Source organism: Phocoena phocoena, chromosome 5 (assembly GCF_963924675.1).
Source record: "Phocoena phocoena chromosome 5, mPhoPho1.1, whole genome shotgun sequence".
NCBI classification, from domain to species: domain Eukaryota; kingdom Metazoa; phylum Chordata; class Mammalia; order Artiodactyla; family Phocoenidae; genus Phocoena; species Phocoena phocoena.
The window spans coordinates 50,154,522-50,171,629 of NC_089223.1; the positions used below are offsets into that span (position 1 = coordinate 50,154,522).

At 37.8% G+C, this 17,108-nt stretch overlaps 1 protein-coding gene across 3 annotated transcripts in view; it reads right to left on the reverse strand.

The window, feature by feature from the left end:
- The window catches only part of SLC4A4 (solute carrier family 4 member 4), a 351,925-nt gene that overhangs the window by 77,106 nt on the left and 257,711 nt on the right, over positions 1-17,108 (reverse strand). For all 3 annotated transcript variants that reach the window (XM_065878162.1, XM_065878165.1, XM_065878163.1), the window contains one exon: positions 5,609-5,742. In XM_065878162.1, coding sequence (XP_065734234.1) covers positions 5,609-5,742 — 134 coding nt within the window. The remainder of the gene's footprint in view (positions 1-5,608; positions 5,743-17,108) is intronic.

Genomic DNA, 17,108 nt, shown 5'->3' on the forward strand with positions numbered 1-17,108 from the left:
AAGTGCCACCAACACAGGGAGATGGGATCAGATATGTAGGCTGTAGTTAGATCAAGAAAGGCTGCATTGCCATGTTACCACTAGACACTACCACTCCTCTTGAAGCTCGCTCACAGGCATGATAACCTTCTGCTGAAGCTGTGTGTGAAGCACAGTTTTAGAATAGGTTGCCTCCATCTAAGTGGGCCATTTTTTTTTCAATGCCCTTTCCATTTCTTACAAGTAAATTAGTTTAAGATTCACATTTAGGAAAAGATGGGTCAAGTGTTGACATTTTACCATTTCATATTGATTCTTTCAAAATTATGTGGAGAGTGTTTTAAAATAGTTTTTTTTCCTCATCATTTGCAATGCAAAAGCAGTTACTGGTAATCTCATTTCTTGTGTGAGAAAAAAATAAATCAAGGATCATGCATACTTGAAGCTCGATGGCCTTGCTTTTAGACAATGAGTTTCTGATAACTGACAGCCACATATTTTAATACTTTCCCAAAGACATCGTATCAACACTTTCATCATCAACATCCCAGCCTGGGCCACCAAGAAGTCTTTGATTGATTCTTATTAAGAACCTCCTTACTAATATCCATGCTTGTCCTGCTCAAAGCCATTTTCCACATCACAGCCAAAATGACCTTTTCAAATGTAAATCAAACGTCCCAGTTTAAAATCTTTTGGTGGCTTCTCCCTGCTCTTAGAATAAAATTCAAATTCTCTACCTAGCACAGTGCCCGGAGCATAGAAGGGTTCCAATAAAGAGTTGGTAGATGAATTAAGCCATGCCTGCAGGTTACCACTTGACAGAGACAGTTACAGTACTGTCATTGGCTGATGACCTATCACAGGTAACCAGACGATGACCAACTAAAAATTTTACTAAATATTAGAATTAAATTTGCTTAGAGTTCATGTGTCAACTTGACTAGGCCATAAGGTGCCCAGATATTGGGTCATACATTATTCTGGATGTTTAAGGGTGGTTTTGATCAGATTAACATTTAAATTGGTAGACTTGAGTAAAGCAGATTGTTTTCCATAATGAGGGTGGGCCTCATCCAGTCAGTTCTTCAACTGAATAGAACAAAGAGACCAGCTTCCTTCAAGCAAGAGAGGACTCTCCAGCAGGCAGACTGCTTTTGGACTTGATTTGTAGCAAAGGCTCTTCAAGCAGACAGCCTTGGAACTTGAACTGGAACATCAGTTCTCCTGGGTCTCCAGGTTCTGGGTCACCCTGCAGGTTTTGGACTTGCCAGCCCTCTATAACTGTGTGACCCAATTCTTTATAATAAATCTCTTATATATGTATACACACATCCTATTGGTTCTGTTTCTCTGGAGAATCCTGACTAATCGCCAACTGGTCAAATATGCCTCATTTTATAGATGAGGACACCAAGGCCAATGGAAACTAAGTCATTTATCCAATGCCAAGGCTTTTTTTTTTTTTTTTCCCGGTACGCGGGCCTCTCACTGTTGTGGCCTCTCCCGCTGCGGAGCACAGGCTCTGGACGCGCAGGCTCAGCGGCCATGGCTCACAGGCCCAGCCGCTCTGCAGCATGTGGGATCTTCCCGGACCGGGGCACGAACCCGTGTCCCCTGCATCGGCAGGCGGACCCTCAACCACTGCGCCACCAGGGAAGCCCAATGCCAAGGCTTTAATGGCAGAGCTGGACCAGAAACCAAATCTCTGTACTCTTGGACTGCTCCTTTTAAAAATTCCAGCACGGTTCCTCCTGTCTAATTTATATTTAGCTCATGGTAGGGTGGGCCTTAAAGTCACTGTCCTCTGTTTCCTTCTCACCAAATCACACAAACTGGAATACATTACCAAAGCAGGAGATTAGTAACACTTGGGTAGAAAGTTATCTTCTATAGATTTCCTGAAATCTTTCTGAAGACATCATTGGCATTCCCTCACAGTTCCCTTTACGTCTGGAATCCCAGTATTTAATCTTATGCATGTCTTTCTGAGATAAGTAGACTCAAGAAAAAGCTAAATTCTAGGAATTTGAGATAATTTACATTATCACACAGTGAGTCAGAGCTCAGAAACAGTTTTATTACTTCTGAGCCAACAGACTTTTTCCTTAAAATAAAGTTTTAAACAATTATCTAGTTTTGCTTCCCTAACAAGATGAAAGTTAGAGCCATCTTAATTTGTTCTAAGAATGCTAATGGTTGTTTACAAAATTGATGTTTACAAACAGGAGGAGAAATAAATCTAATCACCAGCTAATGGTCAGGAACACTATCAGTCTGAATACAAAGGGGAAACAAATGCATGTATAAACTTAAATCTTAGGACCTGAACAATATGCCAAAATAGCTCCTCTAAAATACTTCAATACTCCCAGACTGGCTCTGTAAGAATAACCCAAATAAAATCACTAATACCAATCACTCCATTAGTTAGGAAAGTGATATGTTTACAGCAGCAAGAAGAAAGAGGAATAAAAGATGAGGAACTTCTTTAAACAAGCCGATCAACAGTAATGACTACAATAAAAGGCAATGTTACATCCAATAAGACTAGCAGTCCCCTTGGTGCCAAGTTTAAATAGCAGTTAAGTTATAAAAAGTTACAAGCTCTAAAAAGGAAATGATAGTAGAGACCAAAGAAGCTATAGTGAGTGAGAAGGAGAAAATGGGCGCATATCCTTTTGGTAACACTCAGTGTTTCTAGAGATTTTAAGTGATAGTTTTGAGCAGCATAAACCCAAGAGTACAGACAAACTGAAGAACTCACATTTGAAGCATGCTTCAGAAATCAGCCACTGACAAATAAACTCCCTAAACTAAATGATTAAATCCAGGAACTGAATAGAAGAAAATCATAATTTGAAGGCCAAAAGTAAACTGTTCATAGAATATAAGAAAGAAATTATTAAATGACCAAATGACAATTATACAGGCTAAAATCCAACTTTAATTATGAAGTTTCTAAGTGGCTTAGAACACTGTTAAAACCTCCTTCAGATCCTTCCTGAAGAAAAGGAAAAGGAATCTAATTCTCTATTATTGGGATAAACGTGTAAAAATAGTGCAAAAGAGACAGCAGAACTGGGGAAACAAAACTACATGTTCTCTGCAAAGTTGTGAGCTATTCCTTCATTCTGTTACTAATTTTAAAAGGTGACAGCATATCATTCATATGCCTTTATGATTCCCCAGTTTATAGGGCAAATATTAAAACCTGTATTCCACGTCAGAGATAAATCTGTGGATTATGTGGAGTTACTGTTTGAGTCCACTGAACTCATAAAACAAGGATTTACCTATTTCTCCCCAAAAAAAAAAAAAAGGTAAAATATGATGGGGGAAATCAGGGCAAAACAGTTTCTTTACTGAACGACTTCTCAGATCCCTCACTACGCTGAAGTGTAAAGTGAATGACCAAGAGGGGGATATAATATAATGTACAGCACTTCCCAGACTTACCGGGATCACAGAAGTTGTTTTTTCATGGGGCATCTAATGAAACTAGTAAATGATGAAACACACTTTGGGAAACAGTGATCTAAACAAATACTCTGTATCTGTATAAAATGTTAGCATTGCTGTTATGATATGTAAGCAAATGATATAGTATTGTGAATTAAAGAATAAGGTTTGCCACATAAGTGTCACATGTTGCCCAGTGATGGATTTAAAACACAGTTTCTCAAATGTTTCTTGTTGCTTTACAACCATTTGAAAATAAATCACTTGAAACTATGTTTAAGTTTCCAAATATGATGAAACAGAAGGGAAAGTGAGAAAGGAACTTTCTTAGTGAAAGGAAATAATCTCTATCCTACAATTATCTAAAGCAAACCATGATGCAAACATTTTCTGTAGATTAAGGCTCTGATCACATTGCATCCAATAAATCTTTCTGCAAAGGTTGCACATGTTTGTTCCTGTTTATAGTACATGCCTGTTTAATCTTTCCACAAAGGCTTTCTTGTCTCCCACAATATTTTCTTAAATATATATAAACTGTTTGACTCTTTCTATAAACTGACATGAGCAGAATTCTTTCCAATGGTCTTCTGAGAATTGATGGAGTGATTTGTAGTAATGATCTACAGAAAACATAACACTATTTAAAATTTGGGACTTTGAATTCTTGGAAGACCCTTGCTTTTCTTTTCAACCCAGTTCTCAAAACACTCATTTCAAATTCTCATCCCCTCCTCTCTTGTGATCTTTTTTGATGGCACACACAGTTTCAAAGGCATTATATGAGTCTTTATGTCCATGAGGCATTAAGTAGGTAATGACATTTCTAATATTAAAATCCTAGAAATGTATAACAATAGAAGTATATTTAAATTCCAACAAGGAATGTTAGCAAGTCGTATGAAATTCTGCCATCTGTCTGGGTATTGAAATCTGCCAGTAAAGGCAATTCTCTCTCAGACATATTAAGTTCATTAGAAAGAGATCAGAATTCCCAATCTGATTTTGAAACTATTTGTGTGCTATTGTGGTCACTTGGATAATTTGCTTAACTCAATTTTCCCCTTCTTAAAATGATCCATCAACTTCTAAAAGAAAATACTGGTATCACAACTGTCATGCCCAGTAGTAACGTCTAGTGATTCCATAAAAGGCGTAGGCTCTGGAGTCAGAAAGCAGGAATTCAAATCCCAGCCCTGCCAACGACTGGTGATGCAACCTTCAGCAGTTTGCTTATCCACTCCATGCCTGCTGTCTCATCTATAAAACAGGAGACAGTCCCTACCTCATAGGACTGCTACAAAAAATAAATGAGGGAGTGCCTGTAATGTGCTTAGGACAATACTTGGTACATGGTCAGCACTCAATAAGTGTTAGTTGTTACTCATTTGAGTCTAGAAATGTATCTTTAGTTAAGAACGCTGGAATGGGGGTTAGGAGCAGTGGACCACAGGAACACCCAGTCTCTTTCACAGACGAGCCACGTGACCTTGAACAAGCCACTTCATTTCTCTAGTGTGTCAGTCGGGATCATGGCAGGAAACAGAAGCCAATCTCCAATGCGATTCTGAGGAAAACTTAACACACGGACTATTTACAGAGGTATGAATAACAAAAAAAATGGCAAGTACTCAGGGACTAGCAATATCAGGAAGCCATTTCTGACCCCTAGCTTGAAAAGGCCAAGGAAGTAAGAGTCACCAGAGCCTGGTGAGGGCCAGAGGCAGGGGGGAGGAGCCACCTGACAGGGGCTACACTCAGAGGACACAGGCACACTGCCAGACTGCCTGGTGAAGCAGAGGCAGTGAGGTGGGAAGCAGACACGCCCTGACCTATCTGCCTGCCTGTGTTCCTGGGGCTCTGCAGGAAGCCAGAGGGCAAAGGAGCCTGAGTGCTGCAGTCCACAGCGGCCAGCTTCCAGAGGCACAAAGCAGGACAACAAGGCAGAGAATCATGGGGGAAGGCAAGAGGTAACAGAACATCGCAGCCTCAGCTGAAGCAAACGTAAACACGTGCTGGAGGACTTAATCTCTAAGGGCTTTTCAACCTCCAAATCTTACAATTCTCGTATTCTGTTATGCCTAATTACTACTCTGTGCTCTACCTAGACTACGAATGGTCCACAATTAAACAATTCTAATTTATAGTTAGATATGTATATACATACTTGCTGAAATTAAATAGAAGCCTCTCAAAAACTAGAACAGGTCCTGTGCTGCTCAAAATAGTGAGTGGTTGACCAGCGAAGAGGCAAAAGACGGCTCCAGAGACAGCGGTGCCCAGGAAACTCTCCAACACGCCCTAATAGAAAGAAAATATAGGTGTTAAAAGAAACTTGTCTTGTTTTCTTTTCATGTGTGATGTCACTAGGGGAATGAAGCCACGTGAATATGCTATTATGATGGCTATCGTAAACATATCAAACATAAAGAATAAAGATTCTTACCAATATGAATATTACCTTTTATTTCACCATACATGCGATGTACTCATTCCTGCCTACTCCAAGGGCTGAACTGCTCCAAAGAACTATAATGACTGTAATGACTAGCGGTTGATTGCAGAAGGCAAAGGGTGACTCTGATCTACTTTTAAAAGTATTAATTGAAGCTTCTGTACATAAAATTGTATTATAAAATCCCACCATGTGCGAAGAAGTGATTTAGTACTTTTGGTGGCATTTTTCTCTCTGTGGTTACTTTCAGTGTTTGTTTTAACCAGATTTCACCTTGCACATAGCAGGTACTTATAAGTAGCTACTTTTTTTTTTTTTTTTTTGGCAGTATGTGGGCCTCTCACCGTTGTGGCCTCCCCCCGCCGTGGAGCACAGGCTCCGGACACGCAGGCCCAACGGCCATGGCCCACGGGCCCAGCCGCTCTGCGGCACGTGGGATCCTCCCGGACCGGGGCACGAACCCGTGTCCCCTGCACCGGCAGGCGGACTCTCAACCACTGCACCACCAGGGAAGCCCAAGTAGCTACATTTTATGCATAAAAGCTATTTTCTACAGAGAAAAGCTTTTTTAGTGAAGAGGGAGCAAAGAGGAGACAAAAAAATGATTTGCCTTCTACCTTGCAATCTCTAAGACACCAATTCCAAACAAAATTTCTTAGTACATATTCAGTGTCCAATGTAAACTTATACAAGAGCTTCAAGAGCTACTTTAGAGGAAATAAATGCACGGGGACACGAATAACTAAACCTTTGTGGCCACATGTCCCTGAAGGTGTATCTCTGAGAAACAACCTATTATTTCCCTTTAGCATAACAAGAACAAACAATTTATATGTGTGTGTGTATATATATATATATATATATATATATATATATGTGTGTGTATATATGTATATACACACATATATACATATATAAAATATCATATAATATACACAAAAGTATGATAAAGAAATTGGTTTTTTAAAATCAACTTACAGAACTAAACTAAGTGCTATCCCCACTCAAAGGTCATCCTAGGAGAACCTTATTATAATGATTACTTGAATTTTTGTTTTTTAGGCTAACAAGAACCCTTCATTCAAAGATCAAACATCAAGGGGAAGAAATATGTTCTGTAACACATGCATATCCCCACCCCATGCCCCGCAAAAAAAGCATAAGCAATAGGATACATATTTTCCAAAAATTACTAACAAAGAAGTTAAATCTTTTCACCTTGAAGATACTGCATACACTAAAAGAATGCATCACTAAAGACTGAACAAATTAAAGAAAAATGTCAAAATATTGAAATATTTTTTACATGGCTTCAAAGCCAGCAATATTTTCTTTAGAATGACATTAGCAATAGTATATCCTCCTCTTAAGGGTAGGATTCAATTGGGAAAACAGGGAAAAATCCTTTAGCACAGCATTATGTAATAATGGGGTTGGGATGGCGCAGAAAAGCAAGAATTGACAAGTAATAAGACTGGCTCCCCACACAGTGAGCAGACACTTTGTAAACAACTCAGTACAACTACTTTCGTCCTCAGTGTCTAGGTCTGAAGTCTGGCAGGTGAGTCTCGTAAGTGGACCCCATTTATATACTTGTGAACTCCACTGCATGTTTGAATGGTGCCATCTCGTTATTTTATAGCCATTCCACACATAATCACTGTGTCCAGCTCATTCTTCCTCAGGGGGGCAGCAAGCAGAATAACAAGCAAGGCTAACAGAAACAGGCTGCCTTTATGCAGAGAGAGAGAAAGAGGCTCCCCTGTGCCCCCAAAATAGTATTAGTCTTGATCTCTTATCCGTGAAGATACTGAGTTTCAGGGGGTTAAATGATATGAACAAATCCACACTCACTGTGGCACAAGTCTTTGGAGTATGGTTACCTGCCCAACTACTACCACACCCTTGGCAAAGAGAAAAGGTATACCTTCGGCTGGGATTTTCTTAGACTTGCAGTTTTTTACCTCCTGTGCATTGACATTGGGCTTTTTATGTCTTTATCATTTATCTTTCTTTTTCATGACTTATTTTAGTGTGTGTGACATGAAAGGGTAGGGACTGGAAGGCTCTGCGTGGCAGGACAAGCCACACTCTAGGGACACGTGATAGGCAAAGTTTCACTGCATCATTCTCTATCAAGCATGGAGGAGTGACTATTTCTCATCACTACTGCAGGATCAAATTACAGCACAGCCTGAGTGTAAGAGAGAACACGAATGAAGAAAGGAGGAATGCAAGGTTAAGAATTCTCTACTTGGTCTGACGTGAGGGGCCAGGGCAGGGTCTCTGGTGTCATCCACGTTTCTCTCCCTCCCACCATGCTATACACTATCCCACCACATGCTCTGCAAGCACCCAGGAAACACTAAAGGAATCCAAGAAGACGCCCAAATCACACCCTACATCCTGCTTATCAAAGGCTAACAGCCATCACTGCTCATTCAGTAAAGATAACAACTCATCTCTTCCAGAAAACGGCTTTGATTTGTGGAAGTCATGTGACTGTTAAAAAAGTAGAGTACTTTTATTTTAGTACTTGCTCCTTTGGTAAGTGCTACAGTTTCCACTCTGTTACTGACAATTTTACTTTATATTATTTTTATTATTATTTATTTTTTTGCGGTACGTGGGCCTCTCACTGTTGTGGCCTCTCCCGTTGCGAAGCACAGGCTCCAGACGCACAGGCTCAGCGGCCATGGCTCACGGGCCCAGCCGCTCCGCGGCATGTGGGATCTTCCCGGACCGGGGCACGAACCCTTGTCCCCTGCATCTGCAGGCGGACTCTCAACCACTGTGCCACCAGGGAAGCCTGTTACTGACAATCTTAAAACAGAGACAGGTGATTTATTATACACATTGCACTGGAAACTTGCTTAAACTCAGAGATGTTTCCAGTGTTTTTGAGAAAAGAACTATTTTCACCACATTTTGACATGTTGCTCTTGACAGTACAGAAATTAAAAAAAATAATCTCATGAAATGAATAACTTTAACTGTAACTAGAATTTAAAGCAATTTACAAAGTGAACTATCAAAAACCCCTCTTCTGATTTATTATAGTCAGTGTTCACTAATATAAAAAAGGAAATAATGTGTGGATGTGTGTATTTTTAATAGCTATAGCTCATAAAGACACTTCTACACCTGATTTCCCACAGAGGAACAAACTCCCTAGCAATTCATGAGAATGTAGATGGCTGAGCTCTGAGGGGTGGCAGAATCAGGTGCCACAAAGCACTCCAGCTCCATTTGGATTTGGCTTTTATTTTATTCCATTTCCAATTAGGTGATGTCCACTGTGGAACAGAAGAAAGAGCTAACAACTGGCCCTCAGGAGACCCAGAGTCTAGACTCTGTTCTGTCACCAAAGAGCTGATGATCTTGGGAATGTCACTTAACCTCTGTCCATTTTGATTTCTTCATGTAGGAGAAAAACATCAAGGCAGTTCAGTATAACAATGGACTGTGGGGTCAGACCACCTCAAGTTGATATCTAGACTCTATCGTTTACTCCACTGATGACTTAAGCAAGTTACTTAACCTCTCCATGCCTCATACCATCTGTGTGAATATTAGATTAGATAATGTGTGTCAAGAGCTTAGCACAGTCATTGATAGATATGTTTTTGATGAACAGCAATATATACATAATGTATCTCTAGATATGAGATGAGGAGGCTGAACTAGGTCTCTTCCAGGTGTTTCAGCACAAAGAGCAGGTCTTGGACTCAGGGATATCTGAGTTTAAATCTCAGCTCCACCAGTTATCAACCTCTCTAAATCCTAACTCTCTCCACTATAAAATCAATGGCTATTTCACAGGATAATTATTTGGACTGAATATGACCATACTATAGAAAGACCTAAGAATAAAGTAAAGATGCAATAAGATGCTGGTTCCCTTCTCTTCCTGTTTCTCATCTCCTTCTTCCCAGTCTGCCTTTATTACTTCTCTGTCCTTCAAAGGAGGAAGGAGATGGAGAGTGACAGTCAAAAGGAGTGATATGAAAAGATGAAGATCAGTCCTCAGAGGAAAAGGGGGAGAAAAGCCTCTTTATAGATTCACAGTGTTTCGCAGAGCAAAACTCCAACTCAACAGAAGCCTTAGAGGGCGATGGCTACAGCCATTGATTTTGTTGCTTTTTTTCATTCCTTGTGTTACTAAACACATGGAATCAACTACAATGAAACAAAACAGTTTTACTTTACAGCAGTGAAGTCAAAATCCACATCTAAAACAATTTATGAACATTTTTCTGCTCACGTGAGGGTATGATGTTAAACCAAAGATGGTCCTTGTCTTACTAAAGAGCCAAGAAAATCAACCCAAGTCTCATAATAGAAAAATCAAGCATAAAAGAAATCTGACCATAGGAGCAAGGTTCTTTAGGAAAAAAAAAATCCAACCATGATTGGTAACACCAGCATTTTGTCTTTGAGCTACTTGTGACAAGGTCTGCCAGGGCCATCATGCCTGTCATGGCTAACACAAAGCAAACACATTCAAAATGATAAAACGTTAAAAATTTATGCTGTCTACTTTGACTTTATTGCAATTTAGTATCTTTAGTATCTTCATATAACACTAAAGAATGACCTTTGTTGTTTTATGTCCTTCTTATTAAGAAATGTATTACTTGGATTAATAATTAATCCAAATGCAAAACTGCCTTAAAAAACAAAAGATTTTCTATTTTTTTGACAATTTTCAACCAAGTAAAACTTGAGAAAAAAAATATTTTGGTGGCAATAAATGCTAAAATATTCACCAACACTACCGCCATATTTCAAGCCTTTTTAAAAAAATTGTCTTCTAACCATAAAAAGAAATTTCGGCACGTGTTGGTTGTAATCTATTCAAACTGTGTAGAATGTTGATTAATTAAACTTCTCTAGATGAGTTTTTGAATCTGAAATTTAGCCAAGAAAAATGATGCAGCCTAATGCCATTTAAACATGGCCACTGGAAATAAGCAGACAAATCTGAATTACCTATAGGAATTTTGATGTCAGATCCCCGACATAAATTAGCCAATGATCAAAAATAAGTGGAGAGATGATGCAAGTATCTAAATTAAATTTGAGTCACAGGAGAATTATCTGAGAAGGTTTTTTTTTTTTGCTTTGTTTTTTGGAGTTTTAAAAAATAAACAAACAAAACGTTCTTTATCTCTACTTTGAACAATTAAATCAGGATCTCCGAAGATCAGGTCTGGGGAATTCACAGTTTTTCAAAGTTCCCCAGGTGATTCTCATATGGTCCAAATCTAAGGTGCAGCCATTCAAGCAACCTCCCTTCCTCTATCAAAATAAGAACCACCTGCTAGCATGGTTAATGATCGGTGGTTACACAGACCATTCATGTATACTAGGGAAGAAGACTGGATATACAACCCTCATTTTTTACTTTACCTGTGTAGCTACAGACTATAAATCAATGATTTCTGTCCTGACAGATCACAGCTGCCAAGTCCTTAGTGTGCCATCTTCTCTGCCTGAAAGTGCTTTGTTGTCATAAACAGGATTTCTGTTTACACTGCCCAGCAGGAACAGCAAAAAGAGGGAAGACTTGAAAGACGAATTATCTCTCTGCTTGAAGAAAAGTATGAGCCAAAATCTTTACCAAAGAGCTTCAATTCCAAGTCCAAGAAAATAGATGAGCAAGTAAGGGAGGCTTTAAAATACTGTTTTGTTTGAAGAGCTGTGAATATGTATCTAGATCATCTGAAGCGTCCAAACATCAAATACCAGTATAACCTTACACAAAAATCAATTCCAGATGGATAAAAAATGTAAATGAAAACATAAAAGAACTAAGACATGTGGGCAAATATTTTTCTAATCTTGGGGTGGGGAAACCTCTCTAAATACATCACGAATATAAGAAACTGTAAAAGACTGAAGATTTTGACTACAGAAGAATTGAAATCTTCACAGCAAAAGAAATCATAAATAAGGTTAAAAGATATGGCAGACCTGGGCGAAAATGTATCTGTGATATTTCTGACAAGCAAAGGGAAAATATCCTTATTATACAAAGAGTTCTTATAAGTCAATGAGAAAAAGAAAAGAAAAAAGAATGCCCAAAAGGAAACTATTCCAAGAGTACAAATATAAAGATGCATAGGTAAGCAAGAAAGCGTGTAAGGATATTAACTCTCACTAAAAATCAAAGAAATTTAAATTGAATATGAATGAGCCATCATTTTTTCAAGCCACAGAATGACAAAAATGAGAATATGAGACAAATCCTGTTCTTGCAAGAGTGTGAGCAAGCCAGCACTCTTGTCATTACTGGGAGAAGTATAAATTGGTATAACCTTTGTGGAGTGTAATCTGAAATAAATAACAAAAATAAAATAGGTATATCCTGCAATCACATGCTGCTAGGAATTTGCTCTAAGGAGGTAATTAAGAAGAATGAAAATGTGGTTAAGCACCAAGTTTGTTTACAAATGAAAAAACTGAAAGTCTACTAATAGAGAATTTATTAAGCAGATTATAGCACACACATCATGTGTATAAATAGATGCAGCAGTTAAAAATGATGTTCAAGATCGTATTGAAGTGGAAAGACTTCCATGAAATGCTAGTCATGTATATGATCACATATGATCTCATTTACATAAATCCTGTACACTGATCTATCTGTTTACACATGCATTGCAAGACATACGGAAAGATATTCATGAAAAGGTTAATAATGGTTTTTTCTGGGTGATGGATTTAAGAGCAAAATTATCTATGCAGTGTTACTGTATTGTTTGAATTTTCCACAATGTATAATTACATCTCATTAAAAATAAAGCTACTTCAAAATAATTTCAAGCTAAACACAAAATAATTTTAGAATTTAGCATCATTTGGGATCTCCACTGCTGCCCAAATGACTATCATTTTCTGATCACCAAGAAAACAGAGTTGACAAAGGTCTTAATTAAAAAAACAACCAAAAAGGTTTCTGGCAAATGAAATTTGATAAAAAAATTATTTACCCTTCAATCAAACAGGTTTAATTCAAAACTTGTAAATAAAATGAAGTAAATTATCTAAAGTTAAAGTTCCTTCCAGGGAAAAGGATGACCAATATCCGTTGGAGTAAGCAGTGCAGCACCCTTTGCTTTGTCATTGAATACACATTTATTTTTTCTTACCACAGCAACCTAATTGGATCATTCCAACAGACTATCCTACCTAACTTTTTGAAACTAGAACATGTTTCTGGTACAGAATAACATGTCACCTTCTATTTCCACTTCAAGGAAGAAATGCACTTTGGTTCCAAAGTGCAATATTCGGGTAAGGTGAAATTATTGTACAGTCCCTCATGTAGTAAAGCAATTATCAGCTGCTTTAATCCTGCTGTTACAAAGAAGTATTTGTCTTATCAAGGAATATCATATATAAATAAGAAATGATACATTTGCATCTTGAGTAGATTGATCAAATATTCTCAGCACAGCAGTATGTTAAAATAAAGTCTCAAATTTGGAGATGCCAAATTTATATTTATAAATGTTCCTTATTATGAAACAAGTTCCCTTAAAATGTGCTCTGTTAGGCTCCATAAATATCACAAAACTCAACACAATTCTAAAAATCTTACTGTATTCTTTTACTAAAAGGTTTGTGAAAATAGGATTATATTTACTCCTGAAAAAAATTTAAATGACTTTCTTCACTCAGTCTTCCCTCTAGACTGTTCTCAGTAATTCACAATCAACAATGTCGATTTAAAGTAAAGCACTTTTCTGCGTTCCATGAAGCTCAAAAGAAGAACTTTTAAACAACATAAAGACTTGCTATAAAGCATCAAAAAACTGTTCCTTATATCAGTATCTAACCCATAGACTAAGCTATCCATAAATATTTGTTAAATCAACATTTAACAATTTAAAGCATCTAAATGAATAGGACAACCAAGAGTAGTAGAAATATAATGCAATGAGTTCGCATGAACGGTCACAGAGAGTTTAGTTGTGAAAAAGACATGTTTTTAGGACAGTGAAGATAAAAGCCCTTGTTTACTTGACAGTATGGCAAGGGGAAAAGAGGATTATTACAGTGGGACTTACTGAAAAGGACAGTAAGAGAACTGCACAGTTCTCAGACCTCAGAAAGCCTATGCTCTGGTCCTTTGTCTTTAACTCTAAGAACAGGGAACAATTACAAGCCAGGGATAGATCTCAGACAAATATAAGGTCAACTCTTGGCAAAGCAGTTCAGTTACTCCCAGAAGCCCAGGCTGCCCACACTTAACAAGGAATCCATGCATACCCACACTGGAAGACTCAGAGTCCTCTCAGAGAAGCATGATGGCCCAAATGTATGTGGAAAGCTGAAAAATACATACAGTTATCTATGTTACCATTATAATTTGATTATATTTAGAGCCACTGTAGCCTCAACTGTTTTATTTTGAACACAGTTCCATGGGAAATGATCCATGAGGCTCCCAAAATCTGCTTCTAAAGAGGTGTGTGTATATGTATATATACAAACACACACATATAATGTGTGATACATATATCATTACATATATATGTAATGATTACATATATATGTATGATTATTAAATATCTTTTATTATAATATATAATTAAATACATAATATACAAATATGACTCAGAATATATGTGTGTATACTAATTACATATATGTGCATATATATAATATATATACTTCTGCTCTGAAATGAACACTTAAATGTAAATTCCTATCTCTGAGCAGGCAAGACCTCCTGAACAGAAGTTGGCAGAAGAGTTTGCTTAAACAACACCAGTGCAGTGACTCATTTGTGTTTTCACAACATGCTTCTACCCAGCACCCATGTCTATTTGTAGCCTCAAAATAAAGGCTATGTGAACCATCTCTGAGCTGCCTGCCTTTAAAAGCAAGGACACTGTTCTCAGTTGACTCATTTGAGCTGCCCGTGCTTTTGAGAATAACCCACTGTCACATTTATGAAGACGTGATATAATTTAAGATTATTTCAGGCTGTGCCAATGCTTTTCTGCTTAGTCTCGACCTAATGTTTAGAAAGTCAAATTCACCCCCCTAATTAAGCCCACTACAAACCACTACTGGTATCTCTGGGGGGTATAAAAAAGATTGCTTTATCAACACTCTAGATTGTAAATACCATCAGAATAGGGATTCTTACTTATTTTGGTCATGTTATCTGTATCCCCAGCACTTAAAATAGTGTCTGGCACATGGTAGACACTCAATAAATATTTGCAAAGGAATGAACCAACCTCTGCCTTAGACCTGTGAAATAATAACCTGGGTCTCAGCACCAAATCCACAAAATATTTTGTTGTCCTGGTGTCCAAGTCAAGAAGACATCTACCGCCAGAGCATCAGAACCTCTGTACGTGTTATACAGATGGCCAACAGGCCCATGAAAAGATGTTCAACAACACGAATTACTAGAGAAATGCAAATCAAAACTACAATGGGGTATCAACTCACACTGGTCAGAATGGCCATCATTAAAAAGTCTATAAGTAAAAAATGCTGGAGAGGACGTGGAGAACAGGAAATGCTCCTACGCTGTTGGTGGGATTGTAAATTGGTGCAGCCGCTATGGAAAACAGTTTGCAAGTTCCTCAAAAAACTAAAAATAGAGTTGACATATGATCCAGCAATCCCACTCCTGGGCATATAGTCAGAGAAAACTATAATTCAAAAAGATAGCTGCACCCCAATGTTCACAGCAGCACTATTTACAATAGCCAAGACATGAAAGCAACCTAAATGTCCGCTGACAGATGAATGGATAAAGAAGATGTGGTACATATACACAATAGAATACTACTCAGCCATAAAAAAGAATGAAACAACACCATTTTCAGCAACATGGATGGACCTAGAGATTATCATACAAAGTGAAGTAAGTCAGAAAGAGAAAGACAAATACCATATAATATCACTTATATGTGGAATCTAAAATATGACACGAATGAACTTGTTTACAAAACAGAAACAGACTTGTGGTTACTGAAGGGGGGTAGGTTGGGAGAGGAATAAATTAGGAATTTGGAACTAGCAGATACAAACCACTATATATAAAATAAACAACAAGGACCTACTGTATAGCACAGGGAACTATATTCAATATCCTATAATAAACCATAATGGAAAACAATATGAAAAATGTATATACATATATAAAACTGAAACACTGAATCACTTTGCTGTACACCAGAAACTAAAACAACATTGTAAATCAACTATACGTCCATGAAAAAACAAGACAAAAAAAAAAAAACACCGCTGTATGTTAAAGTACACCCTTTCAGTTTTTTTTTTTTTTTTTTCTTTTTCTTTTTGGTACGCGGGCCTCTCACTGCTGTGGCCTCTCCTGTTGCGGAGCACAGGCTCCGGACGCGCAGGCTCAGTGGCCATGGCTCACGGGCCCAGCCACTCCAAGGCATGTGGGACCTTCCGGACCGGGGCATGAACCTGCGTCCCCAGCATCAGCAGGCGGACTCTCAACCACTGCGCCACCAGGGAAGCCCCCCTTTCAGTTTTGAGATACCCTTCAACATACTAATTCACCTTATTCCCTGGTCTTCAAAATAGATAAAACCAACAGATACACCAATCTAAGTCATCTACCATTGCAGGAAAACCTAATTTGATGACTATAGGTAAAATTTTTCCATATTTAAATACTAGGATATGTAAAATTACTATGTAACTATTGAGCTAGGTATGTGTGCACACACTAGTCCATTTATATTTATATATATTATTTTAGATCTATAAACTCAGCACTTGGATCTATGAACCCATTTACTAATAGCATTATTCCACCCTAAAGAAACTGATAATAGAGTACTCAGTTCAACAAATATCTATTAACGGTCATTAATTTTTTATCCCTGTTTTTCAGTGTTTCTGCCACTCACTGAATATCAAATTGTAGCATTTCATCAATGTATTTCTTAAAGAAAAAAGTCTTCAGAAATGAAAGGAAAATATGTCCATCACTATTTTCATTCAGAGAAACATTTAAAATAATGAATTCAGAGTTTCAGTGAAACTATCAATGGAGGTTACAAAACCTATTAATAAAATGACCAAACTATGTCTAGCAAATTGTCCTCATAGGTTTGAATTAGATACTTTGAATTAAGTCAACTCCCAGGAGTAACATCCAGCCAAAGGTCATTTTAATGGACATCTTGACACACTGAATGCATTT